General features: G+C 55.1%; 1 protein-coding gene across 3 annotated transcripts in view; it reads left to right on the top strand.

The window, feature by feature from the left end:
- Scube3 (signal peptide, CUB domain and EGF like domain containing 3) overlaps window positions 1-20,599 on the top strand; it is a 34,098-nt gene extending 13,499 nt beyond the window's left edge. Inside the window, exons 4-23 of one of the 3 annotated variants that reach the window (XM_048451776.3) lie at window positions 1,131-1,265; window positions 2,118-2,243; window positions 2,428-2,544; window positions 4,402-4,449; window positions 6,329-6,445; window positions 8,058-8,180; window positions 8,533-8,649; window positions 9,314-9,439; window positions 9,695-9,811; window positions 9,949-10,053; window positions 10,223-10,339; window positions 10,605-10,760; window positions 10,904-11,119; window positions 11,465-11,626; window positions 11,833-12,000; window positions 12,496-12,657; window positions 12,892-13,089; window positions 13,457-13,609; window positions 13,719-13,798; window positions 16,831-20,599. In XM_048451776.3, the coding sequence (XP_048307733.3) occupies window positions 1,131-1,265; window positions 2,118-2,243; window positions 2,428-2,544; window positions 4,402-4,449; window positions 6,329-6,445; window positions 8,058-8,180; window positions 8,533-8,649; window positions 9,314-9,439; window positions 9,695-9,811; window positions 9,949-10,053; window positions 10,223-10,339; window positions 10,605-10,760; window positions 10,904-11,119; window positions 11,465-11,626; window positions 11,833-12,000; window positions 12,496-12,657; window positions 12,892-13,089; window positions 13,457-13,609; window positions 13,719-13,798; window positions 16,831-16,980 (2,693 nt within the window). In that variant the 3' untranslated portion in view covers window positions 16,981-20,599. The remainder of the gene's footprint in view (window positions 1-1,130; window positions 1,266-2,117; window positions 2,244-2,427; window positions 2,545-4,401; window positions 4,450-6,328; window positions 6,446-8,057; window positions 8,181-8,532; window positions 8,650-9,313; window positions 9,440-9,694; window positions 9,812-9,948; window positions 10,054-10,222; window positions 10,340-10,604; window positions 10,761-10,903; window positions 11,120-11,464; window positions 11,627-11,832; window positions 12,001-12,495; window positions 12,658-12,891; window positions 13,090-13,456; window positions 13,610-13,718; window positions 13,799-16,830) is intronic. The other 2 variants (XM_085679879.2, XM_085679880.2) reach the window with 2 other exon arrangements.
- Window positions 20,600-21,789: the final 1,190 nt, after the last annotated feature.

Here is a 21,789-nt window from a genome sequence, read left to right as displayed (position 1 = left end):
CCTTAGGGACAAGAAATGAAACACTGGGTACAGAATAGAGGTAGCCATGGGACTGTGAATATCAGCTCCAGGTCTTTGGCTTCTGTTGGGTCTTTCTAACCCCACTTCTCACCAAGAACTAACCATAGAGATGAGAGAGAGATTGAAGGTACTGAGAGGGTCAGAGATACAACAGTCTCTGTAAGGTGTGAATTTAAAGCCTCAACCATCTCTTTAACTCTTAGGGAATCCTTGAGAAAACTGTCCATGTGGTGGGCCTCAGTTTCCCCAGGGAGAAGCAGAGAATGGGTGGGCAGTAGTCAACATAGAGATGGAGTCAAGATACAGAAGTGAGCTTGGTTCTCGGGCTGGTGACTTGGTGACATCCCATTGTTCCTCCCCCACCATTCAGGGTGTGGCCTGGTCACCTTCCCCACCCTTCCATACCCACTGCCAGGCTCTGTTTTGTTAAACCAAAATAGGAGAAAAGCTCGGGACTGTGGCAAGGAGCCCAGGCCCGGAGGGAGGGGAGAAAGGCGGAGGTTGTGGCCGGTCCACAGAAATGGTCCTTGCCTCATGATGACTTGTGACTCAGCTGTCATTCCCGCCATTGTCGGCACCACAGCCATACTGCTGTCTGAGGACAGAGCCAATTCCAGGGTCCCTGATCTCCTGGGTCCACCACTGCCAGCCCGTGTGACTAATCTCCACCCTTGTCTTCAGCGATGTTCCTCTCACCCTGGCTTCCCTTCTGACCTCCGCACTCGGGCCCAGGGTTTTTACTGACTTTATTGAGATTTTATGTGTGCAGGCATGTATGTTTTGTGTACCGCATGCCTGAGGTGCCAGAAGAGGACACTAGGTCCCCCGGGACTGGAGTTAGAGGCAGTTAGCCGCCATGTGGGGACTGGGACTAGAATTGGGGTCTCATTGCTGAGCTGTCGTCTATCCGGTCTCTACCTGTAGGGGGAGGGATCTCACCTAGGCTAGCCAGGTTGGGTGCTCCCCACCCTACCTGAGCTCTGCTCTACGTTCCTCTTCACAAGTACAGGACTGCTTGCTAAAGTGACTCGTGTGTGTTTGGGGCTGGGCTCGGTCTGCCCGGTCTCTGGTGCCGCCGCCACAGCCCCACCAATCACCTTCTTGCACAGATGTAGATGAGTGTGCCGAGGGTAACGGTGGCTGTCAACAGAGCTGTGTCAACATGATGGGCAGCTACGAATGCCACTGCCGAGAAGGCTTCTTCCTCAGCGACAACCAGCATACCTGCATCCAACGGCCAGAAGGTCAGCCCATGGCCTGGGAGGCCCCCAGGCTTCTCTGCCCTGCTTTCCCTCTACACTCCATGTCCTACCTTCTAGATTCCTCTCTAATTTCTTAATGTAGTCACAGCCTAAGGGCTCCACACACAGAAAAAAATCTAGGGGATAAATCTGGGATCGGGCCATTGCCTGGAACCGAGGTTACTTTGGGGCATTCTCTGGCCCGGCTGTGATGTGGATTCCTGTTGGTGGCATTTGTCTGTGCTCTGCCACTCCAGGGACAGCCCCACCAATGTCCCTGTCTATGACTTGGATCGAGCAGGTTGTCAGAGGGAGCCTGGGGTGTGTGCCGCCTGCTCTTTCCTGCACTGGGATGTGATGTCCCGAGGGCAGTAGTTCTGTCTGGTCTGCTTTGTGTCCCATCACCCAGTCTGCTGCCCTGCCTGTGGGGGGAACTTAATACTCGTGCCGTAGCCAGGCCTGGTGGCGCACACCTCTAAGCCCAGCGCTCGGCAGGCAGAGACAGGTGGATCTCTGAGTTTGAGGCCAGCCTAGTTTACAGAGTGAGTTCCAGGACAGCCAGGGCTACACAGAGAAACCGTGTCTCCCTCTACCTCCCCGAAAAAGTGGCCTAGTGATTACCTACACTAGTTATTTCCCGCTCTGTCAGTCTGATTGCTACTTATCTTCAGGTTTCTAGTCCCGGTGTAAGCTCTTTGAGCAAAGAGGTCCTGGTTTAGATTTTCCTGGGTCATTCCTAAATCCTGAGCAGCTCTGGATTTGGGCTGACCCTCAGTGTCCTTAACCCCAGCTGGCCCCGCCCCCTGCGGCCTCCGGGTGCAGCTGGAGCACCAGGCTCTCCTCTTCCCTTTGCAGAAGGAATGAACTGCATGAACAAGAACCATGGCTGTGCCCACATCTGCCGGGAGACTCCCAAGGGGGGCATTGCCTGTGAATGCCGCCCTGGCTTCGAGCTCACCAAGAACCAACGGGACTGTAAATGTGAGACCTATGAGGGCAGGGGCGTGAGGGACAGGGCGATGTGGTGCTCAGTAGCCAAAGAGCAGGGCCAGGAGGAAAGAGGCAGAGGAGGGGGAGGCATGGAGGGACACAGTGAGGAACCAGCCCTGCTGACCTGCAGCAGGAGGGGAAAGCAGGCTGACAGGTCTCCTCCCTCTCTGCACAGTGACCTGCAACTATGGTAACGGTGGCTGCCAGCACACGTGTGATGACACCGAGCAGGGTCCCCGGTGCGGCTGCCATGTCAAGTTTGTGCTCCATACTGACGGGAAGACATGCATCGGTGGGTGAAGCCAGGGAGCAACTCAACACTTGTGACGGGGCAGGTGCAGGGACTGGGGGCTTTGGGGGTCTAGGTGCCGGACCTAGTAACTGCTGAGGGATGGCGACCCATGTGACGGCAGGTCTAGTAAGGGACGGGGCTCCAGGAGACTAAAAGGCACACTCGACCCTCCACCCTCTCCAGGAGTCCCGCCCTCCTCTCCCTCCCAGGCTGTAACATTGCCAAATTGGGACCCATTAGCAGAAGTGCTGGTCAACGAGACTGCAGGGATGTCTTGAGGAACTCTGGGGTGGTCAGTGTGGGGAGGTGGGGACTGGGACAGGCAGGTGTCCCCACTGTGGAACAGGCTAGGACCTCCTGCTTGTCCCTAGAGCAGCCAGTCGCGGGCTGACAAGTAGGGTGACTCCAGCCACTTCTTCCTCTCTACCCCTGCAACTCCATCCCTTTCCTGCCCCTCACCTGATGCCCCCAGGCTCACCTCCCACTCCGCGACCACTGAAGCCTGTGGCTGCCGGCACCCCTCAGCTGCTACAGCCCTCCACCCTGCCGCTGCCTGAAACCCATCTCCTGAACTCCTACGCCTGACCAGGGCCTCCACATACCCTGGATGAGCTAATTCCTTCAAGTTACCTTTTGGGTTCCCTCCATTGCCATTTCTTCAGTGGCGAGATGCCTGGACAGTGTGTCCCCTTGGAGAAGTGGGAAATTAAAGGGAAGGCTTTGGCTAGAGTTGAGGCAGGGTCTCCAGCCAGGCATGGAGAGGCATACCTGCTCTGTGGGCATGGGCACTTATGGAGAGCTGTTCGTCTGGTGGGCTGTAAAAGACAGGAGTGGGGGAGGGAAAAGGTGAGAGCGGTGGCTCTGTGAAGTCCTGTGTGTTCAAGACAGATTGAGGTTAGGACCGCTCGGTCCGTTGCCCCTGTCCTCACTTCAGCCACAGGACAGGGGAGCAGGTGGGCTCACACAGGTTCCCGGCACCTGCTCGAGAAACATGTGAATCAAAAGTGCTGCTCTAATGGAAAGCTTTCCTGCTCTAGCTCCCCGCCCCCCAACTCTTCAAAAACCCTAAAACAGGTTCAGGTCTTCCTAATGCCTTCTCCGGCTGGGTTATTCCAGCTCCTTTCATATTCTCCTTATAGGGCTAATTTGTCTGCTTTGAAAACCTCCCACCACCCTTTGGACACACCCACATACCCCCAGATTCTTCCAGAAGAAACCGCATTGGTCCCTAGGGAGAAAGACAGAGGTCCCATGGGGAAGAGGCAGGGCTCCTTCTTAGGTTTCTGTTCGAATGTTCTCAAACATGGCTGCTTTTTGAAAATGCCGTTGTCAAGCTTGACCTCTCTAACCCGAGACGCACTGCACCACCTGGGCAGCAGCAGCCGCGAAGCAGGACAGAGCAAGCGAGGCTGTTTCTCCCCATCCCTCTTCCCATCCCTCTCCCCCTGCTCTGAGGGAGATGAGCTTACTTGTCTTGGGAGGAAATGTCACCGGGTTTACCAGGACGCTCAGAGTGGGGAGACTGGGAGTGTAGTTAAAGCAGAAGGGATTTGGGAGGTGGCTGAGTGCAAGCCTTGACATCTCATGCCAGCTTTGCCTCTGACATGCTGTGTGGGGCTGCCCATCGCTGTTCTCCCGAGACTCAGAACCTCTGTTTTATAGTTTCTTGATGGGGGCTTGATTTCTTTGAGGGTACCAGGCAGGACGAGGCTGGGGAATGAGGCTAATCTGGGGCCCCAGGAATCACCATGTGGGGTTAGTGGTTTGGACCTTTGGGTGGAGGGTCCAGGGTGGGCCTGGGGCCCAGTGGGCTGCAGTGGCGCCTGCCCCAGATCTAAACAGCTTTTTTACAAACAGGGGAAAGGCGGCTAGAGCAGCACATGCCCACTCAGGCCGTTTCTAATGGTAAATATGTCTGCTCTCCGCTTGCTCTCACTGGCTTGCTAGGGAAGGGCTAACCCGCTGGGGCTCCCACTAACTGCATGCCCAGCAGGGCTTCCCCTGGTAGTGTGGGCACTAGACCCATCAGGTGGTAAGAAATGCGAGCTCCTCAAAGCTGGCCTGTGAACCTTCATGCTGATGTCTTCCTGGTTCCCCTCCTTCCTCTTCTGTTTCCTCTTCCTATACCACCTTCTAACACCTTACCCCCTTCCCAGTCATCAGCACCCCTCCCCCGCCCGTCACTGCATCTAAAGTCTTAGCCAGTGCCACCTTCCCTGTCGTTTCCATTAAGCCACTGAGATAAGGGGCATCAGAGTTGGATGCCATCCCCTCTGTGGGTTATCCTACTTGGGTTCCTACTCTCAGTACACCACTGACAGCAGCTGCTGATCTCTGCCTGACCTGAGTTTGGATCCTGGCTCTGCCATGTTCTCACCAGCCAGTCTCGAGTGAGCCCCATCTTCTCTGGCCCTCAACTCACTCTTCTTCAGAAGGGGGCAGTGATGGTCCTCCCGTGGGTGTGATGATCAGGACAGCATGTGGTCAGTGCCTTGCACCAAGGACAGGGCAAGCTATGTCCTCCTGCCGCCCTCCCTGCTCTGAGCAACTGTCCTGCAGAGGTGGACAACTCTGTCCAGCTTCTTGGTCCAGCCTGGCATAGGCACCGTGCCAGTTCTGTGCCCATCCTGGGTCCTCCGGAGGATCTACACACAGACAGGATCTTGTCCAGGCCTTGGGGGCCCTCTTTCCATACTTTGAGCACTTCTGGGGAGACTGGACTTCAGTTCCTCATGGTCTGGGCGGCCTCAGACCACAACGAGAGGAGAGCCCACTGTGGTTGCTTCCAGATCAGGACATGTCAGGGACTCCCAGGCAGAAGCAGGCTTCTTTTGGAGCCCTGGCACGCTGCCCTCTTTGGTGACAAGGGTGAACCTGATATCCTGAGAGTAGTTTTCTCTTGTGTCACGGAGACCTTGAGATACTAACGGGAGGATGCTTGGTGCCTCTAGGACAGGCCACATCACTCCAGGTCCTCATGCGTGTTCTGGCACTACTGGGGCTGATGGCTTTCTTTCGGACCTCCTTTCCAAAGCAGCTGTTTGAGTCTGTTTCCCTTCTGCCCTGCCTCTCAGCAGGCTCAGGAAATCTCGCCTGAGCACAACAAGGCTCTGAACTCTCTTCTGTGTGGCTTCTACCTTCCCTCTCTGGATTCTTCTTCCCTCGAGCCCCTCCCATGCGTGCACATTATCTCATCAGTAAAACAGAAGGACCAGAGAGCCTGCTTTTTTCCGGGGGGGGGGGGGGGACAGGAAGGTCTGGGAGGAGGTAAAGGTGGATGGCCCAGCTTGGCTATCTCCTCTGTCAGGTTCGCAGTATCAGGGAGGGGGATGAATCAGTGGGCAGCCATCTGTGTCTTGAGACCCTCTTCCCACCAAACCTCTTAGGAGACTGTCCACCATGAACCCCCCCCACCCCCAGGATGGGAAGAGACTGGTCTGCCCCTTCTGTTCCCAGGCAGGCCGAGCTCTCCCTTAGCTTTCATCTCTCCTGCCTCCCCACCCCCACCCCCTCAGCACATTCCTGCCTGACAGCTCCGGCTCGTACCCGCCTCGCTGCTGTCCTCCTTGTTGCAATCAAGTAGGGGCAGGGATGTGGAGCGCTGCTCGCTCGGCACTCCTGAGGGGCTGGGCCTCGGGAGGAAGGGGAGGCTGGAGCCTGGGGCTTCTGCTTAATGCTCCTGCTGACCTCAGGTGAGGTGGCTGAGGCCTTCCCTCAGGCCCTGCTACCTGAGTCTGGCATTATAGACCAGTAACCCCATTGCTACCCACATCTCCCTCCACAGAGACCTGTGCCGTCAACAATGGGGGCTGCGACAGTAAATGCCACGACGCCGCAACCGGGGTCCACTGCAGCTGCCCTGTGGGCTTCATGCTGCAGCCAGACAGAAAGACCTGCAAAGGTGAGAGACCTCAGAGAGCGCTGGAACAGGGCAGCCTCCGCCAGGATGAGGTGGGGTTGAGATTTAGCTCTTACAGAGCCACAACTCCCTTCTCCCAAAGGCCCTGGGACAAAGCTAAGGGGCGGCTCCTGTCTGCCTCTCCCATCTCAGTTCAAGGGGAACAAATCTAGCTAGGGGCACAAAAGTCCAGCTAGCACTTTGTTGCCTTCTGGGCCCAGCCTCCCTTGTTCCTGCTCTCACCCCCGTCCTGTCCTGTGCTGGGGAGAAGGTTCCTTGCCCTGAATGAGCATGGCCATCCCTGAGCTGGAAGGACATCTGAGCCGACTCTGCCTGAGGTCATGGGTGGCTTTCATGTTTTGGACCTGCATTCCTCAGGTCTTCCCAGTGGCTCTGGAAGGATCTCTTAGAAAGACTATACTAGGGAGAGTCAGAAGCACCAAAGAGAGCCTGGCTGCCAGTTCTGAGCCCAGCTCCAAGGGCTCCCTGGCTGGTTACTCCAGGATACTGTGCCCCGGCTCTCCACATTGGCCCTAGCTCATAGATGTGCTGTGGGGATGGATGAACTGTATACAAATGAGAAGGATTGGCACGTGGGGACTTGGGCTTGGCTGTCTTTATGGTTTAAGTTCCCACACTAGCCATTCTGCTCCCCTCCTTCTAGTTCGCTGGATGTGTGGACCATGAGGGAGAGAGGGGGAGGGAGGCCATTTAGAAAGTGATGACTCATCACGTCTGTCTCCTGGTCATGAGAAGTGGGGACCGGGAAATAGGGCCGGCTCCTTCTTTGTGTCTTTTGGCCCAGCAGCTGCAGGAGGGGGAGGGCTGGGGCAGCAGGTCAGCCAGCCGCACTCGAGGTTTCCTGCTGGGCAGGACTGTTGACAGGTAGGCCTGCCGAGCGAAGTCCCGCCCCCTCCCCTCCAGAAGTGGTGAGTAGCCTGGGTCCTGTCTGCCACCAGCTAGGCAACTTGACCTCAGGAAGGAAGCTGCTCACCCGCCCCTTTCTCTCTAGTACCCGACACTGCCAGGCTCTGAGTTTCTCCAGACCGCTCCGGTCCAGTCCCCTGCCTGGCCCCACTCCTGCTCCTCTTCTCAGCCTCTCTCGCTCTTGAAAGTCCTTACGACCTAGCGTCATTGCCAGTTCCTCCTCCCTGACGTTGCCCCTTTCCAGCAAGTCCCTCTAGGCTCTCCATATAACCAGGGTCCCGGCTCAGCCCTCCTGACCCAGGCTGTGTGACAGAAGTCAGCATTACGAAAGGAGAGCCCTGTTACTGTCCCGGGGATGGTCATCATCTGGAGAGTACGGGATGTGGACCAGCCCAGAGTTCAAATGGCCTCCTGTTCCCCTAACTCCAGAGAGTTGTCCATTGCTGACCTAGGTGGTTCCTGGACTCAGCCTCAGAAAAAAAAAAAAAAAAAAAAAAAAAAAAAAGGTGCTACCATGGCCAGATATCCCGGACAGGGAAGACATGAGAACAGAGGGTGACAGCCAAGTTAACAGGGACAGACCAGGCCCCTCCTTGACTTTCCTTGTCTCTTCGAGGAAGAGCTCTTGTCTCCTGTTTGCTCCTGGCCTTCAGTATTGTCCTTCATTGTGTTTTGTCTGCTCCCCCAGACATCGACGAGTGCCGTTTAAACAATGGGGGCTGTGACCACATCTGCCGCAACACAGTGGGCAGCTTCGAGTGCAGCTGCAAGAAGGGCTACAAGCTTCTCATCAACGAGAGGAGCTGCCAGGGTGAGCAGGCTTAGGGGACTCTTCTGGAGAGGCTCTCGGTTGGGAGAGCTTCTGGGATGGTGGGGTGGAAACCACCCGTGGACACAGGAGCATATACAGGCAGTGTTAGCCACAGCCAAGGGTGCTCCTTCCTTCTCCGCTGTCCCGATTCTTCCAGGTGTGGCCTGCTGCAGCTAGGTCATGACCCACAGGTTCTAGACCCGAACAGAAACTCCAAGCACGGTGCACAGAGGGAGTTGGCCCTGCTCAGTCGCAGATCTGGGGGCAGTCCAGGGTCTCTTTCAGCTCTAAAGTCCATCCCCTGCACACGGGGCAGACAAAGACTCAGGATCTCAAACCCTCGCTCTTCCAGACATAGACGAGTGCTCCTTTGATCGAACTTGTGACCACATGTGTGTCAACACACCAGGAAGCTTCCAGTGTCTCTGTCACCGCGGCTACCTGCTGTATGGTGTCACTCATTGTGGGGGTAAGCCAGCAAGCTCATACCCTCCTGCTTCCCAGCCACCTCGGTCCCTCACCTTTCCACCCTCCAAAAGTCTTGATAACCCAGTGCTGGCTTGGGGTAATAAATCCCTGGGTGCATGTATCATGTCTGCATCTGACACCCCAAGGCCAGCTAGCAGACAGGCACCGGGGAGCAGTATCTGCCAGCAGGGTGATTATGTGAGGGTTTTGTGACCCCTAGGCTGGCCTTGAACACATTATGTAGCCAGAGGTGACCCTGAACTCCTGATTCTCTGCCTTCACTTTCCAAGGGTTTGAGCCTGCAGGCGGTGCACTACCGTGCCCAGACTCTGCCTCCTAAATTCTACCCTCCCTCCCTATGGCTATTACCCAGTGAGAGGGTAAGAGATGCTGGTCAAGTTGGCACCCGCTCAATGGTGTCTTTAACCGGGGATAGAGAGAATAGGAAGAGGTTTGCGCTCCCCGCAGGCCAGAGAGCCCTTTACTATCTATCTCTGTGAATGTTTGATGTGAACGCTGCCACCTGAGAGATCCGGAAATGCACAGCAGATCTCTAGAAGGCACTCCCTCATCACTCAGTGTAGCTGGACAGTTACCTAAGGTCCTCACTTGCGGTCCGACCCCTCCACCACCACTGCCAGTCTGTTTCCCTGCTCCCCCCACAGATGTGGACGAATGCAGCGTCAATAAGGGAGGCTGCCGCTTTGGCTGCATCAACACCCCCGGCAGCTATCAGTGTACCTGCCCAGCAGGCCAGGGCCGCCTTCACTGGAACGGGAAGGATTGCACAGGTGTGTGGCGCCCTCTGCTGGCCAGACCCGGAAATGGCATTTCAGGGAAAGCTGGGGAACTGGTGGGAAGATGTGAGGGGGACAAGGGTTGGGGGTGTAGCCGGTTGGGTTAGGCACGCCATTCCTGGTTCAGAAGTGCCCAGTCTCCTTGGGCACGTCTGTAGTTCTGCACATAGATAATATTTTTCTGAATTAGCCATATGAGAAGGTGGGCAAGGCATGTTCCATATCCTCAGGCCCTAGTCCCCTTCCTAGAGCCAGTGACCTGTCAGAGCAGTCCTGGGGCCTCCAAAGCCATGCTCAGCTGCAGTCGGTCTGGCAAGAAGGACACTTGTGCCCTGACCTGCCCTTCCCGGGCCCGGTTTTTGCCAGGTATGTGGGAAGAGGGGGTTGGAGAGCTTGGGGGAGAAGCTGGCTGTCCAGCACTCCTCCGTCCCCTGGGATTCCTCCAACCATTGGAGGTTGGGGGGGGGGGTCAGGTCAGAACTGTGATAGGCCCCTTCTCTCAGAGTCCGAGAATGGTTTCACCGTGAGCTGTGGTACCCCCAGCCTTAAAGCTGCTGCAGCCCGAGGCACCCATCCTGGAAACAGCACCGCCTCAAACTACTGCCATGGTGAGCGCCTGCCCAGAAGCCCCCAGAAGCCCTCCTCTCTGATGCCCCTGGCTTTCACGGTCCTGCTCCCAGCTAAACTTGACTATAGCCCAGCTTTGAACCACCTCCAACAGCAGCCTCACCCCAGCCCCAGCCCCCAGGCTGTGCTGAGCTTTCCCCACCCCTCCAGAGGCTGCAGCCCTGTCCGTTAAGCAGCGGGCCTCCTTCAAGATCAAGGACGCGAAATGCCGTTTGCATCTGCGAAATAAAGGCAAAGTGGAGGAAGCCAGCAGAATCCCAGGGCCAGGTCTGAACCTCACTCCAATGGGTTCCACCAAGCCCCTCAGCCCTCCCCATCTGGTCCTGTCCAGCCATTCACCTGTACCCTGACAGAAGAGGGGGCAGCTGTTGTAGGCTAAGGCCTGAGCAGTCCTCATCATTCCCTGTCACTGAGTAAACTAGACAAGGAGCGAGAGGGATGCCGGGCTTGATGGGGAAGTGAGAGCAAGAACAGAGAGCTCCATCTCCAGTGGGAGCCCTCAGTTTGAAGTTGACAAGGCCTCTGTTTCTAGGTGGCGCCACTTGCTCCGACTGCCAAGTCACCTTCATCCACCTTAAGTGCGACTCTTCTCGGAAAGGCAAGGGCCGACGGGCCCGGACTCCTGGCAAGGAGGTTACCCGGCTCACCCTGGAATTAGAGGCCGAGGTCAGGGCAGAAGAAACAACAGGTGGGCCTGTGGACACTGTCGGGTAGAGGACCAGAGAGGAGGGCACCTGTCCTTTCGGCCTGTGTCACCTGCTGCCGTGGCTCCCGCCTTCTGTGCTGACCACTCTCTCCACTCTTTCCGATTCCTGGACCATCCCTTACCAGCTGGCTGCGGGCTGCCTTGCCTCCGGCAGAGGATGGAGCGAAGACTGAAAGGGTCCCTGAAGATGCTCAGAAAGTCCATCAACCAGGACCGATTCCTGCTGCGTCTGGCAGGCCTTGACTATGAGCTTGCCCACAAGCCAGGCCAGGTAGCTGGGGACCGAGCAGAGCTGGCGGAGGTCTGCAGGCCTGGGCAGCACCGGGCAGGCACCAAGTGTGGTAAGAGAGCTTTCTGGGAAGTCATGGGCGTGGGGAGTGGGGGAGCCCCAACTTGGCCCTGGCTCAGAGCAGAACAGGACCCTTTGCCTCAGGTACAGTTCTTAAAACTGTGAGGAAGCGAAAACTTTTCTGACCACTGTCCTCCCTTCCCTGGTCCCAGGCTGAAATCTAGGACCCCAGGCAGGGCCAGCAGCCTCCTGCACACAGATTTAACCTCCCCATCACTAAGCAGGATTCTGTTAGTTCCCTGACAGATTCTCCCCGTATCTGGAAGAGTGGGAAGGGGAGTCTTAGGCCTGGGTGGTGGGAGATGGGGGGTGGCTAGCGCGGCCGACTCTCCCTCAGTCAGCTGCCCGCAGGGAACGTATTACCACGGCCAGACGGAGCAGTGTGTGCCATGCCCAGCAGGCACCTTCCAGGAGAGGGAAGGGCAGCTCTCCTGCGACCTTTGCCCTGGGAGTGATGCCCATGGGCCTCTTGGAGCCACCAACGTCACCACATGTGCAGGTGCCAGGGGAACAAATAACACAGACTGGGCTAGGGTGGGCACTGGGACGGCCATGGGCATGGGATTTTCTAAAGGGCAGGTCCAGGCTCCAGACCACTCTCCTAGTTGAGGTCCTGTTCATATGCTTCTGTTCCCTAAGACTGGGGTGACCCTATGGAGTGACTTGGGAACAACCCCATCAGAGTTGGGCCCTGCCCTATTGCAGGTCAGTGCCCACCTGGCCAACATTCAGTAGATGGGTTCAAACCCTGCCAGCCATGCCCACGGGGCACCTATCAGCCAGAAGCAGGACGAACCCTGTGCTTCCCCTGTGGTGGAGGCCTCACTACCAAGCATGAGGGGGCAGTCTCCTTCCAGGACTGTGACACCAAGGGTGAGTAGGTTACTTAACTTCTCTCTGGCAGTTGAGGAATTGCCCTCCAACACTGTCTGTGTCCCCTGGGCAGCCCTGAGTATGTCATTCCATCATATTCCTGGATAAGTGAGGACGCCCCAGCTGCCTAACCAAACAGCGTCTTGGTCTCAGAAGCCATCTTGGGGCCGAGCCTGGGGATACAAAGTAACTAGTAATCCCACTATCAGACTGCTTTGAGATTGGGTGGACACACCCCTCACCCCCAGTGAGCTCCAGTATCAGGCACTGCCCAGTGCCTGCAGGAGAAGGCCTGGTGCCTGAGCCAGCCACTTGGGAAAGTCTCTTCCCTGGCCTTAAATTATTGCCTGGCTGGGAAAGGTAGGACCCTGGAAGAAACTTGGGAGTCTTTGGTCCCTGAGTCTCCATGATGAATGTATTCTGCCCATCCGTGGCCCAGATGCCCACTTCCCTACCATCCGTCTTAGTGCATGCCTTCTTCCCTCCTGCCTGCAGTCCAGTGCTCCCCAGGCCACTACTACAACACCAGCACCCATCGCTGTATCCGCTGTGCCATGGGCTCCTACCAGCCACACTTCCGCCAGAACTTCTGCACCCGCTGCCCAGGAAATACAAGCACTGACTTTGATGGCTCTACCAGTGTGGCCCAGTGCAAGAGTATGTGGGAAGTGGAGAGAGATCTCGAAGCCATGGGCACAGGATAAGGGGTGGAGACATAAACCAGCAGGAAGCTGGACTGGTGGGTGGGTGGGCAGGCAGCAAGGAGGGTGAACTGGCATGGTGGCTACCTTATGTATCTGTCCTCCACCTTCTAACTCTTCAGCTTGCTCAACGTGGTTCCCCACTGACTTTCCATTGTTATCTTGCTCTGTCCCTGGGGTATGGCTGCAGATCGGCAATGTGGTGGGGAGCTAGGTGAGTTCACTGGCTACATCGAGTCTCCCAACTACCCGGGCAACTACCCGGCAGGTGTGGAGTGCATCTGGAACATCAACCCCCCACCCAAGCGCAAGATCCTCATCGTGGTCCCCGAGATCTTCCTGCCATCCGAGGATGAGTGTGGGGACGTTCTCGTCATGAGAAAGAACTGTGGGTGACTGCCGAGTGGGCTCGGAGGAGGGGAAGGGCAGTTGGAATTTGGTTGGGGTGATGATGTTGGGAACAGTGGGGGCAAGCCTGAGTGAAGCCTTGGGGCCAGAAGCTGGTGCAGAATCTGATACAGATTTGGTGAGAGCCGTGGAGAAGCCGGGCTGGGCTGCCAGTGCTGCCAAATGCATTGGTCTTTCTGTCATTGTGATCATGTAAATGTGCTCACCATGTGACTGTGCAGTTTCAGGGGTGTGGAATGGAAGAGGGTGTGTGCAGGCGTGTGTCAGGGGGAGCGAGCTGCTGTTGGAACGACTTGGGCCCTGCTTCCCAGCCCCACTACTTCCTGACCTGATGCTTGCCTTGCCAGCCTCCCCATCCTCCATCACCACTTACGAGACCTGCCAGACCTATGAGCGGCCCATCGCCTTCACGGCCCGTTCCAGGAAACTCTGGATCAACTTCAAGACGAGTGAGGCCAACAGCGCTCGTGGCTTCCAAATTCCCTACGTGACCTACGATGGTGAGCAAGGGCAGGAGGGCAGGAGCGCTGGAGGGCTGGACTGGGGTTGTGAGGGAGCAGGGGAGCAAAGAGTCCCCATCCTCAGCCCCAACCCTGCTTGACTTTACAGAGGACTATGAGCAGCTGGTGGAAGACATAGTGCGGGATGGCCGGCTCTACGCCTCTGAAAACCACCAAGAGATCCTAAAGGCAAGTGAATGTTCACTGCGGCAGCTAACGTAAATGGGCACACACACCAGTGTGCAGGCAACATGCTGAGGACCAGCATGATCGTCTATTCCCTGGCTCTCTGAGGTGGGTGTTCTCTTCACTGCCACGTCCAAGGGGAGCGAACCCAGGCCCAGAGTGCTAGCAGGCTGCCTGTAGTAGGCCTGTTCCAAGGTGAGAGAACCGAGGCCCAGAGCACCAAAGGGCTTGCCCGTAGTAGGCTGGGCTCTGACCAACTCCTGGATCTGCAGTGTCGCCGCACGGTGTCACACTCTGGGGGAGGTTAGAGAGGTGAGGAGAAGAAAGGTCCTTTACCTATGCCATCAAGAAATGCAGGGGAGCTGGGGGTGGTAATGCACACCTGTAATCCCAGCACCTGGGAGGCAGAGGCAGGTGGATCTCTGAGTTCGAGGTCAGCCTGGTCTATAGAGAGAGTTCCAGGACATCCAAGGCTACACAGAGAAACCCTGTCTCAAAAACCAATAAATGAATGAATGAATGAATGAATGCCGGGGAGATAAAATGTAGAATGATTTTATGTTTTGTTTTGTTTTGTTTTAGACAGGGTCTTATGTATGTAGTCCAGGCTGGCCTTGAACACCAGGTCCTCCTGCCTTTACCTCCTAAGTGCTGGGATTATAAACCTAGAAAGAGACGTTTCTAATAATGAGGAATGAATAACATGCTGGGTCTGTGGAGTCACCAGTGGTGGTGGCATTCACCTTTAGTCCCAGCACTCGGGAGACATAGGCAGATAGGTCTTTGTGAGTTCGAGGCCAGCCTAGTGTGTACATGGAGTTCTAGACCAGCCAGTGATACACAATAAGACCCTACTTCATATTTAATTATGGGTATTTGTGTGGCTGTGTGCCTGTGTGTGCTAGGAGGCTGGCCAGAGGCATAGGATCCCCCTGGAGGTGGAGTTACAGGTAGTTGTGAGCCACCCTGCGTGGGTGCTGGGAACTAAACTCAGTCTTCTGTAAGAGCAGTATATGCCCTTAACCTCCGAGCCATCTAGCTAGGCCTGAGCCACTATTTCAAATCAAATGTAGCTGGCTGTGAGGGTGCACATGTATGGTTTGAACTAGTCAGAGTTGAGGTGGAAGACTAGCCTGGGCCACACAACATCTCAAACAGCACATGCGATGCGCTATGCAACAGGACTATTTACAGTGGCACACACCGTCGATCCCAGCGCTTGGGAGGCAGAGGCAGGCGGATCTCTGTGAGCTCTAGGTCAACCTGGTCGACACAGTGAGTTTTAGGCCAACCCTAGTCACGCAGTGAGACTGTGTTTCAAAACAAAAGTCAGCATAGCACAGCTGTCCTGATTAAAGTGGGGTGGAGAGGCTGAAAGTTCCTCTTATTTTAGAACTCTGTGGTACAGTCTAGAAGCCAGGAGGTGCGGTGTGGGTTTTGTTGGCATGAGTGTTGTATGTTGGGGGTGTGTGCATGTGGAGGTCAGAGGACAATTTAGAGGAGTGGTTCTCCCACCGTGTGGGTCCTGGGAATTGAACTGAGGTTGTCGGTGCCTTTTCCTGGTGAGTCGTGAAGCAGCCTGGTGTCTGGTGAGGAAAGGACTTGAAAGGGCTGAGGGTGACTGAGGAGCATCCCACACCGTGAGGATGGCAGCAGTGGCTGTCTTTGGAGACCATAGGACCCCTGTGGTTCCACGTGGTGAGGAAGAGCAGAGGAGGAGCTGGACACAAAGGACACACAGTTAGCACACCACACAAGGGACCCGACTCTCACTGGGAGTGTGGAGAAATGTTTGCCAGGCCCAAAGCCTGGGTCAGCCCGCACCACAGTTTCTGTTGTCTGCCGTCAACAGAAACTTCCACCAGATGCATGGTGCCTGCCTGTAGACCTGGCTACTGGAGCAGCTCCAGTGTGGGATCATTTGAACCCAGGAGTTTAAGATTACCCTATACAAGGTAGCAGGACTTCGTCTCAGGAAAGAAAATCCAGAGAATGGAAACCCAAAATGTGTTTCAAACATGAAGTAAACTAAATAGACACCCTTATGTAGCTCTGTGGGGAGACTACATAATCTATGGTGGGCCAAGGACAGAAACATGGAGATCTGATCCATGACTCACGCCTCTAATCCCAGCTATTCAAAAGGCTGAGGCAGGAGGATGGCATATTGTAGGTCATTTGGGGCTACAAAGTGAGTTTAAAACCAGACTGAGCAACTTAGGGAGACCTTGTCTCAAAAAGTTAGAGAGAGACCTGGGGCTGTAGCTCAATAGTAGAATGCGCACCTAGGGGCTAGAGAGTTACTCCTGCAGTTCCCAGCACCCACACAGTGCCTGACAACCATCCATAACTCTGGTTCCAGGGAATCCAACACCCTCTTCTGACCTCCTCTAGCACCAGGCATGCATGTAGGGCACATACACACTGGTGAAATCCACATAAACAAATCTAGAAGAAGAGAAAAGAATACTTGCCTAGTATCCGTGAGGGCCTAGGTTCAACCCTCTGTATCGTATAAGACAAAAGAAAGAAGTAGCCCAGCTATTGAAATAGTCCAAGTGAGACGGGCAGTGGTGGCGCAAGCCTTTAATCCCAGCAGCAGAGGCAGGCAGGCGGATCTCTGTGAGTTCAAGGCCAGCCTGGTCTACAAGAGCTCGTTCCAAGACAGGAGCTACAGAGAAACCCTGTCTCGAAGAAAAAAAAATAGTCCAAGGGAGAAACTCTGGTGGCTTGGTTCAGAGTGGTAGCCATGGAGATGGCGTGGACTGGTCAGACCCCGGGTGTGCTCTGCAGGCAGAGTCACCAGTGCTGTAGCTCTGAGCAGGTGGGCTCACAGATCGCTCTGCAGGCCAGGGCCTGAGGAGCAGAGGACTAGAGCTGCCACTAACCTAGCTGTGGAGTCCTAAAGGAGCAGATGGTAGGAAGAGCCCAGGGGTCCCCTCTGCGCACGCTCAGTGTGCAGTGCCGTTAGACGTGAAGAGGGGCTGCTAGGCATGTCAGTCAGCCTGACAACTGCCACCTGCTGTCTTCTGCAGGACAAGAAGCTGATCAAGGCCTTCTTTGAGGTCCTGGCCCACCCCCAAAACTACTTCAAGTACACGGAGAAACACAAGGAGATGCTGCCGAAGTCCTTCATCAAGCTGCTGCGCTCTAAAGTCTCCAGCTTCCTGAGGCCTTACAAATAGTGCTCGCGGCCTGGAGCCCCGCGTGTCAGAGCTCCGACTCCCTGCCCTCAGAGCTGGCCCCCACTCAGACAAGAACCTGGCCTCTCCTTCGGGAGGACAGACATCCCTACACCAGGCACTCTCCCCTCTGTCTTCCTAGTTATCCCCCCACTTTTTTCTTAACATGTTTCCTGGAAAAGCCATTCAGTGCTGCCCCTGTCCCCTCAGAGGTGAAGGAACAGAACCCCCTCTCTGGCCAGCTCACCAGCTCACATCCCTGCCCCCCCCCCCCCCCGTCAGTCTGCAAGGGTGTTGGAGGCCTGATAGGATCTGGCCTGCTAGGAAGTGGAGGGTGGGGTGGGTAAGAAAGGCTTCCACCATTATAGGGTTGTGCCTTTACTAGCCAGGAGCCAAAATATCCCCTGCTGTGCTCCCCAGAATAACTTTACAGCCCAGACCCTGCCAGAGAAGCTCTGACCAGCTTTATGCCAACCCAGGCTGCTAGGCAGTCTGAGCCCTGGGTGCCCGCACAGCTGGCACAGCACTCTTATCTGCACAGCTTCTCTTGTCTGCCCGGGGCTAACTCCCTAGGGTTTACAGGTGGTCCATACCACTGGGCTGACGAACCCTGCCAGAGCCCAACTGGAGTTCCTGGAGACAATGCTCTCAGATAGCTCTGGGACAGAAAGCAGGTTTTTTAAACCATTGCCTAAAACAGAAAAGAAAACGTATTCCCTAAAGGACTGGGCTGCAGAGCAAGTAGAAGCCAGCCTCAGACACTAACCCTTTCCTTGTCAGCCCTCACAGGCCCAGCCATGCCCTCACCCCACCGAAGTGCTCCCTGGGGAAGGCTTACTCCCCTTGCTAAGTGCTGGCCTTAAAGAAACCCGGCCACTGATCCCCACCAGCCTAGAACTTGCTCCACAGTTGTTTCGCCCTTGGAGCCCCAGGTGGCTGGTGGGCTCCACCAAAGAGGACCCCACTCTGCAGCCAGCCTGGAGCTGCCTACCTCTGGCCTCGGGCTGTGGGCAGCAAGAAGAATGTGTGCCCTTGGCAAGCCACCTGCCCATCCTGTCCACATCTGAGAAGTGCAATCATTGAGTCTATGTCGTCTAGAGGGAGGGGTTTTGTTTTTTGTTTGTTTCTTTTTCCTCTCAGAGTAACCCTATTTATAGCTGCCCAGGAGAGAAGAGTGTGCTGGGAGTGGAAGCCTCTCAGTTTGGCTCTCCCAAGCCTTGAGCACTGGAGCATCTCTGCCTGAGGCCGCCCAGAACTTCAGGGCCCTCAGCTGTGCGGAGCCAGGGCAATCCCTCGGAGGTGCCGAAAGTGGAGGAGAGTAATTCTGGTAACTTGGTGAAGCAGGAAGGAGAGGGGCTGTTGACTAAGCTGACCCTGCCGTCCTTGTGCGTCTCTGTGGCTCATGGTTACAGATGCAGATGGAACTGGTCGGTGAGCCACTGCAGGTAGGGTACCCTCTGGCCTTTCACAGCCTTCATGTTTCCCCTGACACGCACATGGAAGAGCATCAGGACAAACTCTAAGGATGGACCAGAGAAGGCGGAGCAGCCTTGGATAGGACAGTTCTCCATGTATGAAGCTGCTGAAAGGGCAAGAACCAGATGTGTGCTGACACTGGCCACCTGCCTCTTAAGAGTTGACGTCCAGCCTGTTTCAACTACTGTCTTCCAAAAGGAGGAAGAAGAAGTCCAAGCCCAGTCCCTGCACATGCTCCACCTTTAACCCGACTGTTGCTGTAAAGTCTCTAGTTTGCTCCTTCTAGGGCCCCCAAGGCTGTAGTCCTAGACAGTCACTAGCCACCAACTAACTCCTCAGGTCCAGCTCCAGGTGACTGCCAAGAGATTCAACGATTCAACACTAAATAATCTGGCCCCCAGCCACACCAGCCAAACTGCCAATGGCAACCAAAGCCAGTTTCCTGGATATCTGTTAGCCAACACCGTGGGGTGGGGTAGGGGTCTGCCGTCTGTCTGTCTGTCTGTCTGTCTGAGAGCTATTGTAAAGCTGCCAGATGGCTTCATACAAGGGTGAGTGGGCATTTGATGGCAGTGTCTGCTTCCTCAGAAGTGCCACAGAACGGCTGGAATCAACTCTGACCATCCTACTAGAAGCCAGGAAAACTTGTGAGTCCTCTCTCCCTGCCAATGTGCCCAGCTCCTAGAGAGCCACACAGTGAGAGTGCCTCCCGAAGTTGGCCATTAGGATATGGTTTCTCCTTGCTCCCTTTCCTGTCATACCATGCATGTGTCTACTTCCTCTGGTCATTTATTGAATGGCCGGTGGGAGCTCATGAGTTTCATGGTACAGAGAGAAGAGGTGACTAGACCTAGCTGACATCAAGACAGACGGAGGAAATCGAGCGAGGACTGGCTACTACCAACCAAGTCGGCAGTTAGGAGTCCAGGTGGAGCTACTGCTGAACTTTCAAAGGAAACTGGCCCTGGGGCACCTAGCCTGGGGCTCGGTCGGTGGGACAAGGATAACAACTCAGGGACTTTCTAGGACTGCACAGGTTAGGTGAGGTCTCTAGGAGGAAGTGGGGGGGATGGGAAGATGGTGTGAATAGAGCCTTCGTGAACTGACCCAGGAGCTTCTCAGCTGCGGTGCCCACGGACTACATAACCATGGCACCTCATTCATCTCAGCACAGACCTGCCCTGATCTGAGTTCCAACGTGGGGCGTCGTTTCCTTGAGGGCTCCAAGCACCAATCTCAAGAAGGTACTTAGGTCCTCAGCAGCACAGTGGTGCCTCAGCCCTCTGCCTCTGTATTGTCAGGCCAGCCAGTCCCTAACCCGGGGGTAATTCTCAGAATTAAGAGAAAACTGCCCAGAGCCTGGACTTTCGCTGCCCATCCTAAGCCTTTAGGAATGCCCGGAGAATTGCCACCAAGCTACCCATACTCCCATTTCCCCAAATATGGCGGCGGAGAAGACTCTGATTTGTTGCTTCAAGTTCAGGGGTACGGCTGGCTTTTGGTTCTTACAATTCTTTGTGAATCCGATTCTCCAGATGCATGCAGAGGAGAGTCTGATGGGCTAGGACGTTGTAGCTCAATATGTCAGAAAAGGTTAGGGAGCATTCAAGGACTGGTATTTGCTGCTGTGCCTCCAAACGACAGTCTCAAGACGGGAGTGTAGGCCAAGCGTAACTGACTCCAAGCAGAAGATTTAGCCTGCCTGGTTTCTTTCTCAAGCCCAGGAAACCTTTACATTGGATCCCGTCTCCAGGGTAGAACAGCCATTATTAGGACTAGGAATCTTTTAAGAATTAGAGGGAGCAGAAACGCTGGTTCATGCTGGCAGCTCACCAGCACAAAACAAATGGCAAGCCTTTGGACAAGCTACAAATTTTCAAATTTTGGTCTTGGTGAGCTGGCATTTCAGAGAATAATTATCACATGGAAGGCTTTTTTTTTTTTCGCAGAAGAGACCCTCAAAATACTGTATTTATAGCTGCCTTCCGCTGCTGCGCTACAGCAAGCATCTCACGGTCGACAACAACAGCAAACGGTGTGGTTCATAGAGTATTTTGCACTTGGGGAAAATATGTATCTGAACTTGTAAAAAAGGAATGTTTGGATTTTGTATTGTCTTTTTTATATTATTAAAATACTAAACGGAGCCCTTCAGGCTGGCATGCTTCTCTTCTACAGCTGGGAAGGAAGCATAAAGTAAAAGTACTGACTCCCAGACCAGGCTGGCTCCTTCCTCCCCCAGCATCTTATTCCCAATGACTTTGTATTCGGAAACTCTTGTCCCTGTCTACCTCTAAAAGCAGTCTCAGGAATTGTCCCTTGCTGACTGTGGTACAACACGACCTTAATCCCAGTGTTCAGGAGGCAGAGACAGGAGGATCTCTTTGCGTCCAGCCTGATCTACATAGTGAGTTTCAGGCTAGCCAGGGATACATAATGGAACGCAGTCTAAAAGGGGGGGGGGGCGTTGAGTAGCTACGTAAAGGATTGTGTTCTCCAGGGCTGTGGTGATGGCGCAGTTGAGAGCACTTGCTGCTCTTCTGTAGGACCTAAGCTCAGTTCCCAGCACCCACATCAGGTGGCTCTTTACTGCCTAGAATTTCAGCTCTAGGGAATCTGATGCCCTCCACAGAGACTTCAGGATTAACAGGCACATGCCAAGGATCCGCCCCCTCAATCTATGTATCTTTTAAACTGGAAGCTCATTCCCTTTTTCATTTTCTCTCAGGTTTCAGGAAATAACCCTAAACCACAATTTCTTCCTGATGGGAGAGGAAATGATAATTTTTAAAGTCTAGGTGCCAGCTGTGAAACGGGCAAGAGAATCACAAATTCAAGGCCACCTTGTGACATATAACGAGTCTGCGTCGAAAAAAGAAAAGAAAAAGGGGGCAGGCACTTCTGATCCTGTTCTTCACAGTGCTAGCTTACCAGGAGGTGCGGTTGGCTTAGGAGCAATGGGTGGGCGCCCGAGAACCTGAGAAGAACTGACAGGGTGCTGTACCTCAGTGTCCATCCACCAGAACGTCACCTCTCAGGGAAGGCAGGATTGAGGGAGCACCATTCCTCAGCAAGGGCTGTCAGGGCGGCTTTCCTCACGGAGTACGATGTCTCGGGGAGAATCATCCCTCTAGGAGAACGCCAGGGCCCTTCTTCCTCTGGAGACAGGTACACCATACCTCACAAACGCGCATGATCCCCAAGGCACTGTCCGCCAGAACACGGGACACGGCGGGACTGCAGGGAGGATGGTCCCTCAGGACGCTGTCCTCCAGGGCATCTTCCCTCAGAGCGCTGAGGAGCAGCGTCCCTCGGGGTGTCATCCCTCGGGGCGCC

The sequence above is a fragment of the Myodes glareolus genome, chromosome 18 (genome assembly GCF_982192425.1).
Source record: "Myodes glareolus chromosome 18, mMyoGla1.1, whole genome shotgun sequence".
Taxonomy (NCBI): domain Eukaryota; kingdom Metazoa; phylum Chordata; class Mammalia; order Rodentia; family Cricetidae; genus Myodes; species Myodes glareolus.
The sequence above is the reverse complement of the archived record's forward strand: the minus strand, read 5'-3'. Positions and strand labels throughout refer to the sequence as shown.